Source organism: Adiantum capillus-veneris, chromosome 9, assembly GCF_014529385.1.
Source record: "Adiantum capillus-veneris isolate H3 chromosome 9, ASM1452938v2, whole genome shotgun sequence".
In the NCBI taxonomy this organism is placed as follows: domain Eukaryota; kingdom Viridiplantae; phylum Streptophyta; class Polypodiopsida; order Polypodiales; family Pteridaceae; genus Adiantum; species Adiantum capillus-veneris.
In genome coordinates, this window is record NC_140939.1 from 149250089 (window position 1) to 149265675 (window position 15587).

General features: G+C 43.3%; 2 protein-coding genes across 2 annotated transcripts; both read left to right on the forward strand.

Moving 5' to 3' along the window:
- Nucleotides 1–9914: 9914 nt before the first annotated feature.
- LOC147451358 (uncharacterized) lies at nucleotides 9915–10773 on the forward strand (the record flags this gene model as incomplete). The annotated part of the gene is made up of 3 exons (XM_086520609.1): nucleotides 9915–10550; nucleotides 10642–10692; nucleotides 10765–10773. Coding segments are annotated over 3 exons (696 nt in total), but the record flags the coding sequence as incomplete, so codon positions are not given.
- Nucleotides 10774–10916: 143 nt separating this feature from the next.
- On the forward strand, nucleotides 10917–13612 carry LOC147451359 (uncharacterized). The gene is made up of 6 exons (XM_086520610.1): nucleotides 10917–11173; nucleotides 11252–11563; nucleotides 11695–11893; nucleotides 12269–12691; nucleotides 12743–13182; nucleotides 13555–13612. The coding sequence occupies exons 1-6, from the start codon at nucleotides 10917–10919 to the stop codon at nucleotides 13610–13612; spliced, it is 1689 nt and encodes a 562-aa protein (XP_086376736.1).
- The last annotated feature ends 1975 nt before the right edge of the window (nucleotides 13613–15587 follow it).

Sequence of the window (15587 nt, forward strand, 5' to 3'; positions counted from 1 at the left end):
AGTGATGTCGGAGATGAAGGTAGAGAATGGGAAGCGTCTATTCTGAGATGTCCCATTCTCAATGCCCCAGACCGTGATCAAAAGGACCACGCTTGGAATCCAATCTTTCGATTTTCTCTATCGAATGTACATTTTTGTACATTACACGCATTCATGCGCATTTTTGATAGGCTATTGAAGCTCCACATTGACTATGCTTTCACAATGAAACCGTTGGAAAAGTCCCAGGAAGCGATCGAAAGAGTGGAGGTACTCTTGAATTCCATTGGCTGTCACGGTGGAAATGTGTCTATAGTTGCTGCAAAGAACACAGGGGAGGCCCATGAAATTGCTCAACAAGTGTCAATGAGTGGACAAAAAGCTAGACACTTTTTGAAGAGAGTTTCCCAAGGAAAGCCAAGTCGATATGATGCTCAAAACAGCTCCAACCAGCACGCAGGTAACCTTTGGGAGCTTTGGAAGGAGTTATGCAAAGCTACTACTGACAATGATTCAAATGGCGAGCTTGCAAACAAGCGCAAGCAAGTTTGGGCCCATTTTGATAAAATGGTCAAGCTTATGGGCCTTAACAGCACAACAGAAGAACAACGTTAATCATTTCAAGAAGCTTTGGCGGATTTTACCAAGGTCTTCACCCTTTCTTGGGGTGAAAATAACATCACACATTACATGGTAAGTCATTCATGGTGTATTCATTACAAGGGATTGTTTTTATTTAATAATGTGGATCGTTTACTCATGTGAACAGCATATCTTGTTTGCGCATGGTGCATTTTTTATGCGGAAGTATGGATCGCTTGAAATTTTTAGCACTCAAGGCATGGAGAAGTCCCATTATCGAGCAAGGGGAGTGTACTTCAAAAATACTCGACATAGTGGTGGAATGGTGCAATCCAATTATTTGGAGGAGATGTTCAACTGGTTTTTTCGCACAACATTTGCTCGTAAGCTCACAATGGAGCGTGCGTGACAATCCAATATTGCTATTGAAGTGCGCAAATGGAGTCGTCAAGAGCATAGCAACAAGTGGCAAATGTCGCAAGGTCCCACCAAGCATGCTGTATGGCGGCGATGCAGAGTGCGACAAGGATCAAAGTGGATACTGCGCGAGTCACTAAACGTGAACACACGGTCCAATTCTTAGCGACATGTTTATTTAAAAAATAATACTTCTCTTAAAAAAAATTAGTGTGAATAGGGCCCTTTTTAAATGCGCCCTTATAAATATTGCATGCTCTCATAAATCACTCATTTCTTAAGAACAGGTGAGCTCTTACCAACGAAATGGCGCGCACCAAACAAACCGCGAAAGAGCATCCGCCTGCCAACAAAAACACCCTCAAAGGATGTGAGAAGCCGTCATGGCTTAAAGGCACAAGAAAACGGCCACGAACACCTGGCCGTTCCAGGAACTCTTCTGGTAGTGGGCATGGTGGTAGGGCACGAGAGTCATCAAGGACTGTTGAATCTCCACCTCCTAAGGATATAACACCTAGAAAGAGAATGAAGCAACGTGCCCAGCGCTGGAGAGAAGCAGAGGGCCAGCAAACATCAAAGTCCGATAGGGAGCAGCTGTCGCACCCCCAATCACAAGCAGGACCATCCAGAACTTGGGTGGTCCATACAGACATCGAATCAGAGAGTTAGCCACCATGGCTGCGAGAAAAAATACCGCGCACACACCGGGTTGCCGTTGGGGGGAAGACATTGCCTCAAGGCCAGGGAGCTCTCCCCACACGACAAGATCGGCAACCAAGGGAAGAAGAAGAATCAGAAGAGGCTGCAGAACCAGCCCCTAAGCATGTAAATAGGCGCAAGTCTAAGTTTTTCAAGAAGCCTAAACGCCGCCCGCCAGCAAATGTGCAAGTGCCCCCAAGACAACCGTAGCGGCGCCGAAAAATAGCAAGGGCATTTGCAGAAATCCGCCACTACCAGAAGACGACGGAGCTCTTGATTCGACGCGCCCCCTTTGCTCGCACTATGAAGGAGGTGCTTCAAAGCTATGGAAATCAGTATAGAATGCAAGTAATAGCGCTAGAGGCTATTCAAGAAGCTGCAGAGGCCCATATCATTTCGGTGTTGGAAGATAGCAACCTATGCGCCATTCATGCAAAGCGAGTGACAATACAGCCAAAAGATATGCAGCTTGCACGTCGATTGCGACGAGACTTCGAGCATTAGCCGAAGTTATCCCTCTTTTTGTATTGCACACCCTTATCTTTGTAATGATTTGACTTTCCAATGACAATATGATCAACAGTTGTGTCTACTCTGTCTATTATCTTTGTAATTTCAAGTTCTGTATGTAATTGCAGTCAATTTCAATAAATTTGTGCATTTTAAGTACCCTTGGGGGTAGATAAGCCTATAAAGGGCCAAAAAAAGCCTGGCCACAAGGGCGCGCAAATGGCCCATCCAAAACTGATGGATGGGCCATTTGCGTGTCCTTGTGGCCAGGCCTTTTTCTGCCCCTTTTAGACTTATCTACCCCCAAGGGTACTTAAAATGCACAAATTTACTAAAACCTATTGGTTTTGCATCAATATTTTATATGGATCCTTGTGGACACCTTTTTTTGGTCATTTCAAGCTTTGAATTCCTTATAGGATATCAAAACAAATAACATATTGTGATACCAAGTGTCTATGCAACATTAATTTGGATTTTTCAAATGTCCAATGTAATTGGACTTTTTGGTGGAGGGGTGTACTAGGTAGAGCTAAAGCAGGTGATAGTGTGCTGGAAAATTCATTTCATAATTGATTTCAGCTGTCTAGTGTCCTTCAGTCTGAACATATGCTGGAATTGCCATAAAAAGGGTGCATTTAAATGAATGATGCAAAACCAATCCATTGCAGTATATTTGTGATTTTTAAGTACCCTAGGGTGTAGATTGGCTTATAAGGGGCAAAATAATGCCTGGCCACAAGGGTGCGCAAATAGCCCATCCAAAACTGATGGATGGGCCATTTGCGCGCCCTTGTGGCCAGGCCTTTTTCTGGCCCTTTTAGGCTTATCTACCTCCAAGGGTACTTAAAATGCACAAATTTACTAAAAACTATTGGTTTTGCATCAATATTTTACATGGATCCTTGTGGACACCTTTTTTTGGTCATTTCAAGCTTTGAATTACTTATAGGATATCAAAACAAATAACATATTGTGAAACCAAGTGTCTATGCAACATTAATTTGGATTTTTCAAATGTACAATGTAATTGGACTTTTTGGTGGAGGGGTGTACTAGGTAGAGCTAAAGCAGATGATAGTGTGCTGGAAAATTCATTTCATAATTGATTTCAGCTTTTCTAGTGTCCTTAAGTCTGAACATATGTTGGAATTGCCATATGAAAAGGGTGCATTTAAATGAATGATGCAAAACCAATCCATTGCAGTATATTTGTGCTTTTTAAGTACCCTAGGGTGTAGATTGGCTTATAAGGGGCAAAAAAATTCCTGGCCACAAGGACGCGCAAATAGCCCATCCAAAACTGATGGATGGGCCATTTGCGCGCCCTTGTGGCCAGGCCTTTTTCTGGCCCTTTTAGGCTTATCTACCCCCAAGGGTACTTAAAATGCACAAATTTACTAAAACCTATTGGTTTTGTATCAATATTTTACATGGATCCTTGTGGACACCTTTTTTTGGTCATTTCAAGGTTTGAATTCCTTATAGGATATCAAAACAAATAACATATTGTGAAACCGAGTGTTTATGCAACATTAATTTGGATTTTTCAAATGTCCAATGCAATTGGACTTTTTGGTGGAGGGGTGTACTAAGTAGAGCTAAAGCAGGTGATAGTGTGCTGGAAAATTCATTTCATAATTGATTTCAGCTTTTCTAGTGTCCTTGAGTCTGAACATATGCTGGAATTGCCATAAAAAGGGTGCATTTAAATGAATGATGCAAAATCAATCCATTGCAGTATATTTGTGCATTTTAAGTACCCTAGGGGGTAGATTGGCTTATAAGGGGCAAAAAAATGTATGGCCACAAGGGCGCGCAAATAGCCCATTCAAAACTGATGGATGGGCCATTTGCGCGCCCTTGTGGCCAGGCCTTTTTCTGCCCCTTTTAGGCTTATCTACCCCCAAGGGTACTTAAAATGCACAAATTTACTAAAACCTATTGGTTTTGCATCAATATTTTACATGGATCCTTGTGGACACCTTTTTTTGGTCAATTCAAGCTTTGAATTCCTTATAGGATATCAAAACAAATAACATATTGTGAAACCAAGTGTCTATGCAACATTAATTTGGATTTTTCAAATGTCCGATGTAATTGGACTTTTTGGTGGAGGGGTGTACTAGGTAGAGCTAAAGCAGGTGATAGTGTGCTGGAAAATTCATTTCATAATTGATTTCAGCTTTTCTAGTGTCCTTGAGTCTGAACATATGTTGGAATTGCCATATGAAAAGGGTGCATTTAAATGAATGATGCAAAACCAATCCATTGCAGTATATTTGTGCTTTTTAAGTACCCTAGGGTGTAGATTGGCTTTTAAGGGGCAAAAAAATGCCTGGCCACAAGGGCGCGCAAATAGCCCATCCAAAACTGATGGATGGTCCATTTGCGCGCCCTTGTGGCCAGGCCTTTTTCTGCCTCTTTTAGGCTTATCTACCCCCAAGGGTACTTAAAATGCACAAATTTACTAAAACCTATTGGTTTTGCATCAATATTTTACATGGATCCTTGTGGACACCTTTTTTTGGTCATTTCAAGGTTTGAATTCCTTATAGGATATCAAAACAAATAACATATTGTGAAACCAAGTGCCTATGCAACATTAATTTGGATTTTTCAAATGTCCAATGTAATTGGACTTTTTGGTGGAGGGGTGTACTAGGTAGAGCTAAAGCAGGTGATAGTGTGCTGGAAAATTCATTTCATAATTGATTTCAGCTTTTCTAGTGTCCTTGAGTCTGAACATATGCTGGAATTGCCATAAAAAGGGTGCATTTAAATGAATGATGCAAAACCAATCCATTGCAGTATATTTGTGCTTTTTAAGTACCCTAGGGGGTAGATTGGCCTATAAGGGGCAAAAAAATGCCTGTCCACAAGGGCGCGCAAATGGCCCATCCAAAACTGATGGGCCATTTGCGCGCCCTTGTGGCCAGGCATTTTTTTGCCCCTTATAGGCTAATCTACCCCCTAGGGTACTTAAAAAGCACAAATATACTGAAATTGACTGCAATTACATACAGAACTTGAAATAACAAAGTCACCAATCAAAAAACAATTCATATCACCAATTGAAACAATTTTCAAGATTGACAAATCAGATTCAAAAGAATTTGCAATATAGAGAGACAATTTCAAATATTTTTTATTCCTTCCAGCACGGTGATTTTACATCATGTATCTGAGGAGTTCATAATTTTTTTGACCATTTCCTGGCGCCTATTTTGCGCGTAAGGAAACTCCCCAGTCAAGAGGGACTGCGCTATGGCATTTGGGTCAGTTGAGCCAATGGAAGCATGTATCCCTATCTGGGCAAGCACTTTACCACGAAAGCCAGTGCCAAACGCTGTGCATACAAGGGATCTACGCACTAGGAACACTTGATGCGCAGTTTGAGCAATGGTGCTCAAACACAAAAACTTGCTCAAAGCTTTTAACGACCAAGTCATAAAATGGGCTTGTGGAGTAAATTCATTATGGATAATGGCCACATCGCCAGGGGGGAGTTGTCCTAGGTAATGCGCAAGGGAAGCTTGAGGTCCAAAGCCCGTCCGCTTGCCACCTGTCCTTGCAGCAAAATCATCAACCTCCACAACATCCTGTCATAAACCTATGAAGGTAAAGAAAAAAGACAATGAAGGATAAAATAGTAACATGAAAATTAGGATACAGTTTACCTCCTGCTCCTTGTCGTCCTCCTCCCTGTTGCCCTTTGCATCCAAGTCAATGCTCCTATGCACCACAGATACAAGCTTTGGATCATCAGATGGGAGGTCACATAATGGCATAGGCATCCTAGCAGCCTCAACCTTGGCTTGAGTGGCTTGGAAATCTTCATCAGCCACGTGCAACTGCTCTGCTGCCAGGACCTCCGCACATACAACTGCAATAGTGTCAGCAACAGAGTCCCCATCTGGCAAGAGCTTGCTTTCTAGGGCATCTGGCGTATTGTCTAAGGGACATTTGCTGCTGTTGCATAGCACGCTCAAGCATTCATCCATGCGCAGGCCAAATGATTTTTCCAAATCATGCAGGAACACATACTCCTCCCCATCCACTAACACTGAGGAGAAGCGGCTGATTTCTACCTCTGGGATTTCCACATCTGTCAGTGGTAGTGGCACTGGAGTGTCACTAGGGCCAGCCGTAACTATGGATTTCTCAACCACTTCCTCAAGACCCCTAGGGTACTCGAGCCGGTGTGCTTTTCCTTCCGCTACAGGGTTCATGGGGATAACCTGCTGCTCCTTGGTGTCCTTGATAAAGGACCCAACTTGAAGGTGTGGTAAGCGGAGCTCCTCCAAATCAGGTTCCTCGCTCACCAAGAAGATAAATGTTGCGAGCCGAGAAAGGTACTCCACCCCCAACTTGCGCTTCTTGAGCGCTGACACCCCAGGGGCTTGCTCGTCCAAGTAATGGCCTGCATCGATTGCAATTTCTTGGAATCGTTGCAACCGCTTTGAGAATGGGCGATCACCTTTGTGTATATAGCGCAAAAGATCGCAAGGCACCCAGATCCCTGCATGTGGGGGGATAGATACAGAATATTTTATGATGTGCTCCTCTATGAATGCAGAAATCTCCTCAAATGCATCCATGTGAAGGGCAATTGTGGCGTCAAGGTCAGGGAGACGAGTAAAAAAGGTGTGGAGGTCCAACTTCCCTTTGTATTTGGTGTCCTCGAGGAAGAGGATGAAGCGTGACAAAGGGGTGGATGTGGGTGCAGATGCAGAGGCTGTGGCAGCATCCATGTCTAACCTGGGGTGTGGATAGAGAGTGGAGGAGCTCAAGAGTTGCAAAAGTGAAAATAGTGAATGAGTTAGGTGGCCCCCCTTTTATAATGGACCCTTTTTTTAAGACATAAAAAAAAGGCACTTTCACCAAAAAATGATTTCTCATCCCAATGCAAAAAATTATATTCAAAGGCATGATTTGCCGAAGCAAATCATGTTGATTACAGCGGGGATCAATATGAAAATTGCAAGAGTTACAAAGTTATAAGATCGATAGCATAGTTCCATCTATCCCCCAGTCCTCCTCGACCTTCAATTTGTCTTCCATTCTCTTCCCAATCTGCGGACATTCATTACAATAAGCATCTAATGATCGACAAACCATGATGTATTGAAAATGTGGTGGAAGGATTCTCACCTTGTGACCTTGTAAACGAAATTGTGCTTGTTGAAGGGCCTCAAAACCCATAATAACCAAATGTTCTCGAACATTACTGAGAGTCCAATGCTTGTTCACTTGGACTGCCTCCAAAGCATCGTTGGGCATCTTCACTGCAATGTCAAAGCTTGCAATAGTGCCGTCTACACTCTGTAAGGGAGTCCACACTCCAAGCTTGCACATCCAATGATCATAGTGAAATCGTATGTACAAGGAGGTGCGGGATTTCAAATAGCGCATTCCAATACCTGAAGCTCCAACCTTACAACGATACCGGTCCCCGTTGCGCATGCCCTCCACAAAACCCTAGTCCTCTTCTAAAAGCCTTCCTAATTCCTCGTAATGCACATCTTTACATACAACCATTGTGGTAGTCTCCACAAATCCAAACTCTTTAAAAATGTTCACAAAACAATGAATAGGCAAACACCAACTCAAGCCCACAGACCTAGAAGCTTTAGAGTATTTCAAAGAGTTTTGGACATCCATTATCATCTTTTGCTTGAAAGATGCTACTTTAATGGGACCGGCCACTCCATACTTAATAAGGAAGTTACTTTGATGGGTTCAAGCGTTCCAAATGCTTGTGTAGAAGTAGCGACAATATAGGAGTGAGAATAGAAGAAAATCCTTCTTTGAACCAGTTTGGTTGGGCAAAGATGTGGGAACATTATTGCTCCAATATCCGCATGTATAGCATTGAATGTGCCGGAGAGACTATGTAGTGGCTCCTCCTCCACCAACGTGGATGGAAATATGACTATAAATGCATGACAAATGTTAAGTATGAGTCCATAATAACATTACACTGTGATTTCACACCTAGCTTTGTATTCTCAAAACATGTACTTACAATGTGTTGGAAATCGAGGTGGTTGTTGCAAGTGCAGGGTTGACATTGAGAAAACATGTTGCACAATGGCTACGGTCCCCTTGTCTTTGCGGTTCTTGAAGCCAAGGAGCTTTCCTTTCCAATGAAGATCCAAGTTTGCACGAAAACATGTTGCACAATGGCTACGGTCCCCTTGTCTTTGCGGTTCTTGAAGCCAAGGAGCTTTCCTTTCCAATGAAGATCCAAGTTTGCACGATTCCGTACACGATGAGGGCCAACAGCAGATGGTTGCATGTATACCCAAGCACCTTTGGTGAACTCTTGTGGCACCCACTCATCATCTACACCTCTAGTGTTGTGGCATGCAAGTGTTGTGACCTCATCCTTTGGCCGCCTTTGCGAAGTAGAGTTGGCCATGGTTGAGCAAAGCAAACTAGGAGGAGGAGAAGAACCTTGCTTGTTGCTACAATGTAGGTGGGATAAAGTGATATGAGAAAGTGGTTAACCCTTGTGGCAATGGGAGGAGAAGGTGGACAACCCTTGCTTGGTGTGGCACTGGGAGGAGAAGGTGGATAACCCTTGCTTGGTGTGGCAATGGAAGGTGGTAGGGGAGGAGAGAGGAGCTTCCTTGCTGCAGCAATGGAGATGGTGTAGAGAGAGAGAGAGTGTTGGAGTAGAGGATGAGTGTGATGGTTGCAACCAAGGAGGGGTTGGAAAAGGGGTTCTAGAGAGAGAAAAACACTTTTTGCCTAATAACTACTTTTGGGGGAGCTCTGGATAGCAAAAAAAGATTTTTTAAAAGTTTTTAAAAAATTTTGAATTTTAGGGTTTTTGGATGCACGTTTTGAATTTTTGAGATCAAAAAATGCTTTTTTGACCATAAAATAGTTTTAGGGGGGTTTTCAAAAGATGAAATTTGAGTTTTGAAATTTTTGAAAATTTTCAATTTTTTGGGATTTTTTCAAAACCGGATCAAAAAGGAGGAAAGTTGGAGGTTCCATATGGCCCACCCCACCCCCCCCCCCACCCCACCTTCTCACTAGGTAAGAGCCCATTTAAGAAGTGTAAGACTACTTAATCCCCCTACATTTTTGAGGGCATAGAGTGTGTCCACCACCCTCTTCTCATTGGCTGGCCTCTAATTAACCTTAATCCCAAAGGGCCCCTAGAGGGTTCATATTTTTCCTAATGAGGAGTTATATAAAGAGATGGCTCAATACAACTTACCATTTTTTTCCATCTTTCCTCCTCCACCTCTCTACTTACCTTCACTCACCATCTCTACTCCTCTACCTCTCTACTTACCATCACTGACCATCCCTCATTTCTACTCCAACCTCTCTCTCAGCTCTACTTCAACCTCACCCTCCCTTAGCTACCTATACAAACCTCTATCCACTCTACCTCAATTCTCTCCTCCAACCTCTCTCTCTCTCTCTCTCTCTCTCTTGACTATCTATAACATCCTCTATCTACTCTAGCCCATTTCTCTATCATCTTTCCCTCTAGCTGTCCCACATACCTCTCTCTCAGCTGTACTTACATCCCGTGCTCTGGACACCTTGACCACTATCTCTTTCTCTTTCCTCTATCTCCCCTTCTCATCCTCTCCTCCTATCCCTCACTTTGCCAACACATTCCTCCCACCTCCATCTCTCTCTCTCTCTCTCTCTCTCTCTCTCTCTCTCTCTCTCTCTCTCTCTCTCTCTCTCTCTCTCTCTCTGTGGAAAGCTCTCATTTCATCGTTCACGTGGGTGGTGTGGGGGTTGGAAAACCACACCACCTATCATTGGAAGGATCTTTGTTGGTTTTATCTGGAGCTGACATAAATGCACCAGCTGGTTATAATGTGTTTGCACTAGCAAAATCTGTTGAAGGTGAACCATCAACATTTCCTTTGCAGAATGCAGGAAAAGGTAATAGCTCTCCTCTTTATGTTTTGGATGCTAAAGTTTCCACAGAGTATGTTGCATTCTTGGATTCCCCTGTGAAAGCTACTACAACACTACAATCAGCCGAAATACTGTTGCTTTCTTCTGATGAAGAGAACGAAGAGTTTCACTTTGACCCCACCAACAAAACACCCAAAAATGTGGTGGTCGACCTAGAATCCCCACTACAAGAGGGATGTAAGAAGGACCGGGCACCGATCGGTGATTCCTTTAGCATAGTGGAGCTAGCGTTAAATCCCAATATGAGATCTCCGAAGCTGAAGACCTTGATTGCAACATCGGAATGGGAGTGGGTGCAAGAAATTCCATCAAGCTACAATGGAAACATGGTGTTTGAATTTCCACCTCAGCCTAATATCAAGATGTCAGTTATGGATGGAATGGAGCAATCAGTGGATGGGCATGTGTGGACAAAACCAACAACCACAAACATCAAATTTCCAGCAACAATAAGGAAAAGCTATTGTGGAGGTGATTTTGAATGTGTGTTTGCAGAGTGCTCGCAAGTGTTATCTACAGGAAAACCCAACTGTTCGTCTTGGACAGGTATTCATTATTCTTTTTTTTCATGTACAAGGGAAGAGTGTCAAAATCACAATTGTAGGCATGGAATAACAGGTAAACTAATTGAGAGACCAATGCTAAATGGTGACTTGCAAAAGTATGGAACCTTGAAGTGCTTCTATTGTCAACATGTGCCTGTTATTCGAAAAACCTACGACTGCCAGTTATACTACATAATGCCAACCAACAAACGCTATTCTCGAGCCATGGTGCATCAAGGCTTCCATGACCATGATGTCAAACTAGGTTCATCCAAAAGTACCATTGCAAGGGTGAAGTCTTTGGTGGCTGAGGCCGTTGATTCGCTTGGCATCCAAGCTAGGCCGAGAAAAATCCAAATGGAGGTGGTTAAGCTTATTTCACAAATTGTCCTTCAACCTTCTTCAGGTGAATGCACTTTGCTTGGACAAGTAGAGTTGTTAGTTATACTTCAAGAAATATTTCCTCTTGTTAAAAGCCAAAGGTATGGGAAATGCATTTTAATATACTTTATAAACTTAGAGTCTTATATATTTCTAAACTTTCATGATGTTCTACACAGAATTAAGAACTGGGTGCATAAATTTCGTGGGGAATCGAGTGCTCGTGGAGAGGAGTCATTGATAATTGACTTAAAGAGACGCTTGACATTTGTGTTTATCCACGGAATGCTTTTTCCCAGTCAATCTAATAGAGAGGAGGATAGATGTTTTGTATTCAAGATGTTGACAACAAGTCTTGGCTCAGGCATAGATCTTGTCAATAGAATGCAAAGAAATGGAAATGGATATCTAAAAAGAGCGTGGGTTTGCTTTGATCACGTTAGACGGGTAGAAGGATGGACAACCATGGTAGCCCATGTTTACGATCCAAGGCAAGTTTAAATTTAATTCTTTTAATTTTATGTTCAATACATCCTACAATCTATTCTAGAACAAATTCTAGAATACTAAACACATATTGACACATACTTAAATGTTGATGTGGCTTTGTCTTGATGTTCAGTGTCCAAGAATTAATGACAATTGCCATATGTGAGATGAAAGAAGAGGACACTATAGCACATATGATATTTTGGCAACAAATGATCATCGTGCTAGAGCGCAATGGGGTGCCCCCACCAGATTTTGCTGGCTTTATGGCAGATGAAGCCCAAGCAAACTGGAATGCGGTGCACACAATTTTCAATGGAGGTCTGGATATGGTGATGAAAGGTAGGGAGAGATCATGCCTTTTCCATTGGGAACAAAGTCTAGGGATCCACACCACAAAATATGTTCTCAATGCATTTCAAGACGAGCACAAATGACTGTGTCGACTGTGGCGGTGCGCGCGTAGCAGTGAAGATGCAGAGGGCCAATATCGGTTCATTCGAGCTTGGTGGGCAACAGGAAAGGTGGCAGATGGGAATCTAGGCCCAATGGAGTGTTGGTTGAGTTGGTGGCATGTGAGGTACCCTCATTGGAGGAAGGAAATTGTTGGTGTAAGTTTCAAATTTATTCTACAATAGTTTGTAGGATGTCCATTTAATTAGACCCTTCATGATATCAAAGAAGTAAATTTATTTATTTTTTTGTAGGCTTTAGATGACTATTGCATCGAGGTCATCCCTCGAACAAATCTCTCAGAGTCACGTCACGCTTCATGGCTAGCAGGCGAAGGTCACAAGCCTAAAATTTCTTTGTACGATGCAACAGTTTCGGATATTGGGAACACTCTTCTTCAACAATCCAAAAGAATGGCATATACAGAGGGTAAGTATATAGGAATCGAACCAAGCATACGCAAGATGAGAGACAAGGCAGCTTCACAACAATTTCACACACCTACTCCATCACAGAGTAGCCGTGCTGTGAACGATGCAATAAGAGGAACTGATCTTCCAAAGGTGCCAGAGTTTTTTGGAGACCGGGTTACAATGACAAGGCGACGCAAGACATTCGGCAATGTTATAGGCGAGGAGGAAAATAGTTCACACAGGCCAGAGTATGTCACTCAAAATGTTGCTCGACAAAGAAAGGCTCGAAAGTTGTCATTTGGAGATGCATCACAGGTAATCCAAGATCAATATATGGACGAGGAGAATGAAGGGGTGACAATTAGGGCCATCGAGGTTGACATAAATGACACCATGTGGGCAATCCGCAGGTGCAAACCGGGGTCTAAGTTCACTTGCCAAGGAAAAATCAAAGGAGGAAAGTGCAAGAAAAAGGTGAATTTATGCAAAGAGGGAACAGCGGCACCAAGTTTCTGGGGGAAACGCAACTGGGAGGGGCGTAACAATGAGACATGGGTATGGTTTTGTAGTGATGATGTCAAACATGTGTGGGATGTTTGTCCATATATTGTAATGCGGCCTCCAAGGCCTCCACTTGAGTGGCCAGTGGCACAGGGCACGGACTTAACAACGCATGAAGTAAAGTCTTTGCAGCTAGCGGGGTTTCATATCGCAACAGAAACTATGGAAGTTCAAGGGCAAAGGCGTGTCGGCAGGTATAGGACAGGTATTTCTGAAGAGGCATCGAAAAGGATCGACAATGCTTTAGGACTAGAAATGGTCATCGAACAAGTGGAAATGGTAAAGATCGGTAAGCATGAAGTCTTCATTGTAGTAACACCAAACTCGAAGTTACGTGGTGAGAAATATCGAGTCACAGTAGCTAGGAATCCTAGTTGTACTTGCAAAGACTTCCAAAGGAGGTTAGGGGAAGGAATGACCTATGTGGCTTGCAAACACTTGTATTATATCTACTTGAGAGTGTTTGGAATGGACATAAACAACAACATGTTCATCCATCAGTCTAGTCTGGCTGATAACGAGCTCAAAACTTTATTGAGTGCAAAAAGACTGTTGTAATAATGTAGCATTTGTTGTGCTATCACATTTAACTTGAGTTGTGCAAATGATGATATTTTGTTTTGAGTTTTCAACAAAATGAATTCTTTCATTGTTCTCTTTTGATATGCAATTAGTGAATGTGTGATGAATGAGAGAGAGAGAGAGAGAGAGAGAGAGAGAGAGAGAGAGAGAGAGGGTAGAGATAGACAAGTGAGAGAGAAAGAGAGATTAAATAAAGAAATAAAGAGAGACAGATTGATAGAGAGAGAGAGAGAGAGAGGGAGAGAGAGAGAGAGAGAGAGTGAATTCTATCATTGTTGTCTTCTGATATTCAATTAGTAAATGTGTGATGAGAGAGAGAGAGAGAGGGTAGAGATAGACAAGTGAGAGAGAAAGAGAGACTAACTCAAGAAAATAAAGAGAGAGACAGATTGATAGAGAGAGAGAGAGAGAGAGAGAGAGATTGTGTGAATTCTATCATTGTTGTCTTTTGATATTCAATTAGTAAATGTGTGAGGAGAGAGAGAGAGAGAGAGAGAGAGAGAGAGAGAGAGAGAGAGAGAGAGATAGACAAGTGAGAGAGAAAGAGAGACAAAATTTGCAAAATGTGGATGAATGTAGATGAGAGAGAGAGAGAGAGGAGGTCCTTGAGTAGCGATAAAGAAAGAGTAGCGAGAGAGAAAGAAGGAGTTCCTTGAGTAGCAGAGAGAGAAAGAGAGAGGGAGGGAGGGAGGGAGGGAGAGAGGGCAAGAGAGAGAGAGAGAGAGAGAGAGAGAGAGAGAGAGAGAGAGAGAGAGAGAGAGAGAGAGAGAGAGAGAGAGAGAGAGAGAGAGAGAAAGAGAAAGGGAGGGAGGGAGAGAGGTCCTTGAGTAGCGAGAAAGAAAGAGGGAGGGAGGGAGGAAGGGAGAGAGGGCAAGAGAGAGAGAGAGAGAGGAGAGAGGAGAGAGAGAGAGAGAGAGAGAGAGAGAGACAAAATCAGCAAAATAAAGAGAGAAACAGGATGAGAGAGAGAGGAGAGAGAGAGAGAGAGAGTGAGAGGAGGTCCTTGAGTAGCGAGAGAGAACGAGAGAGGGAGGGGGGGGAGGGGAGGGAGAGAGAGGGAGAGAGAGAGAGAGAGAGAGAGAGAGAGAGAGAGAGAGAGAGGGAGAGGAGAGAGGGAGAGGAGAGAGAGAGGAGAGAGGGGAGAGAGAGAGAGGGGGGGGGGGGGAGAGAGAGACAGAGAGAGATAGATAGTTCTATTATCGTCCTGGGAGGTCAAATATACCTATGGGACCAAATGAACATGTCACGTGGTGTGAGTGGAGTTCATAAGTGACTCTCAATGCTCAAAAATGGCTGAAATGAGCGTCGCAATAGAGAGTCCACATCGTGGTTGGGAGAGGAAGCTATGTAGGGAGAGATCATGACTGAATATATGGGGAAAAGAGGACCTAATGTGGTCAAAAGCTGAGCACTCAAGTAGTGTGTGGTACTCACTCTCTCGCACTTGACGAGGGCATAACGTGCAAAGTCGATGACACTCCTCGCCAGTGCCCCAACGTCCTGTCTCGCAGCGTAGAGAATGGGAGCTAAGACGAATGGAGGCAATGGTGCGGATCGCACTCAACGGGATGGGCTCAAGGATGTAGGAATGGGTTCGGTTACCTCGTTCCGAGAAGAAGAGAGATTTGTAGTTTGGGGCAACGTGTGTGGTGTACTGGCTGAAGCGAGAACCTCCGGATTTCTCCCAAGCCGTGATACATTGGCATTGTATGAAGGCCTCATTAACTTGGGAGTCAATCGACGCATCCTTGACCAAGTGACATGCATCCCATCTTCCAAACCATTTCTTGATATCAAGCATCCACCCCGAACTTAGTATTTTGCTCTTGCATGTCTTTTGAACCATTTGACTTGCTTCATATGCGATTCTAGGAAGTCGATGCAAAGGGCTATGTTGTGTCTTACGCATGTACTCCACAACCCTTTGCATGCCCAAGACCTCAATGGGAAGCAATCCGGACTCAAGAAGTAAGAGCATGTAGGGTGTTTGTGTCTTGACTTGGAGAAAGTTGGTGAG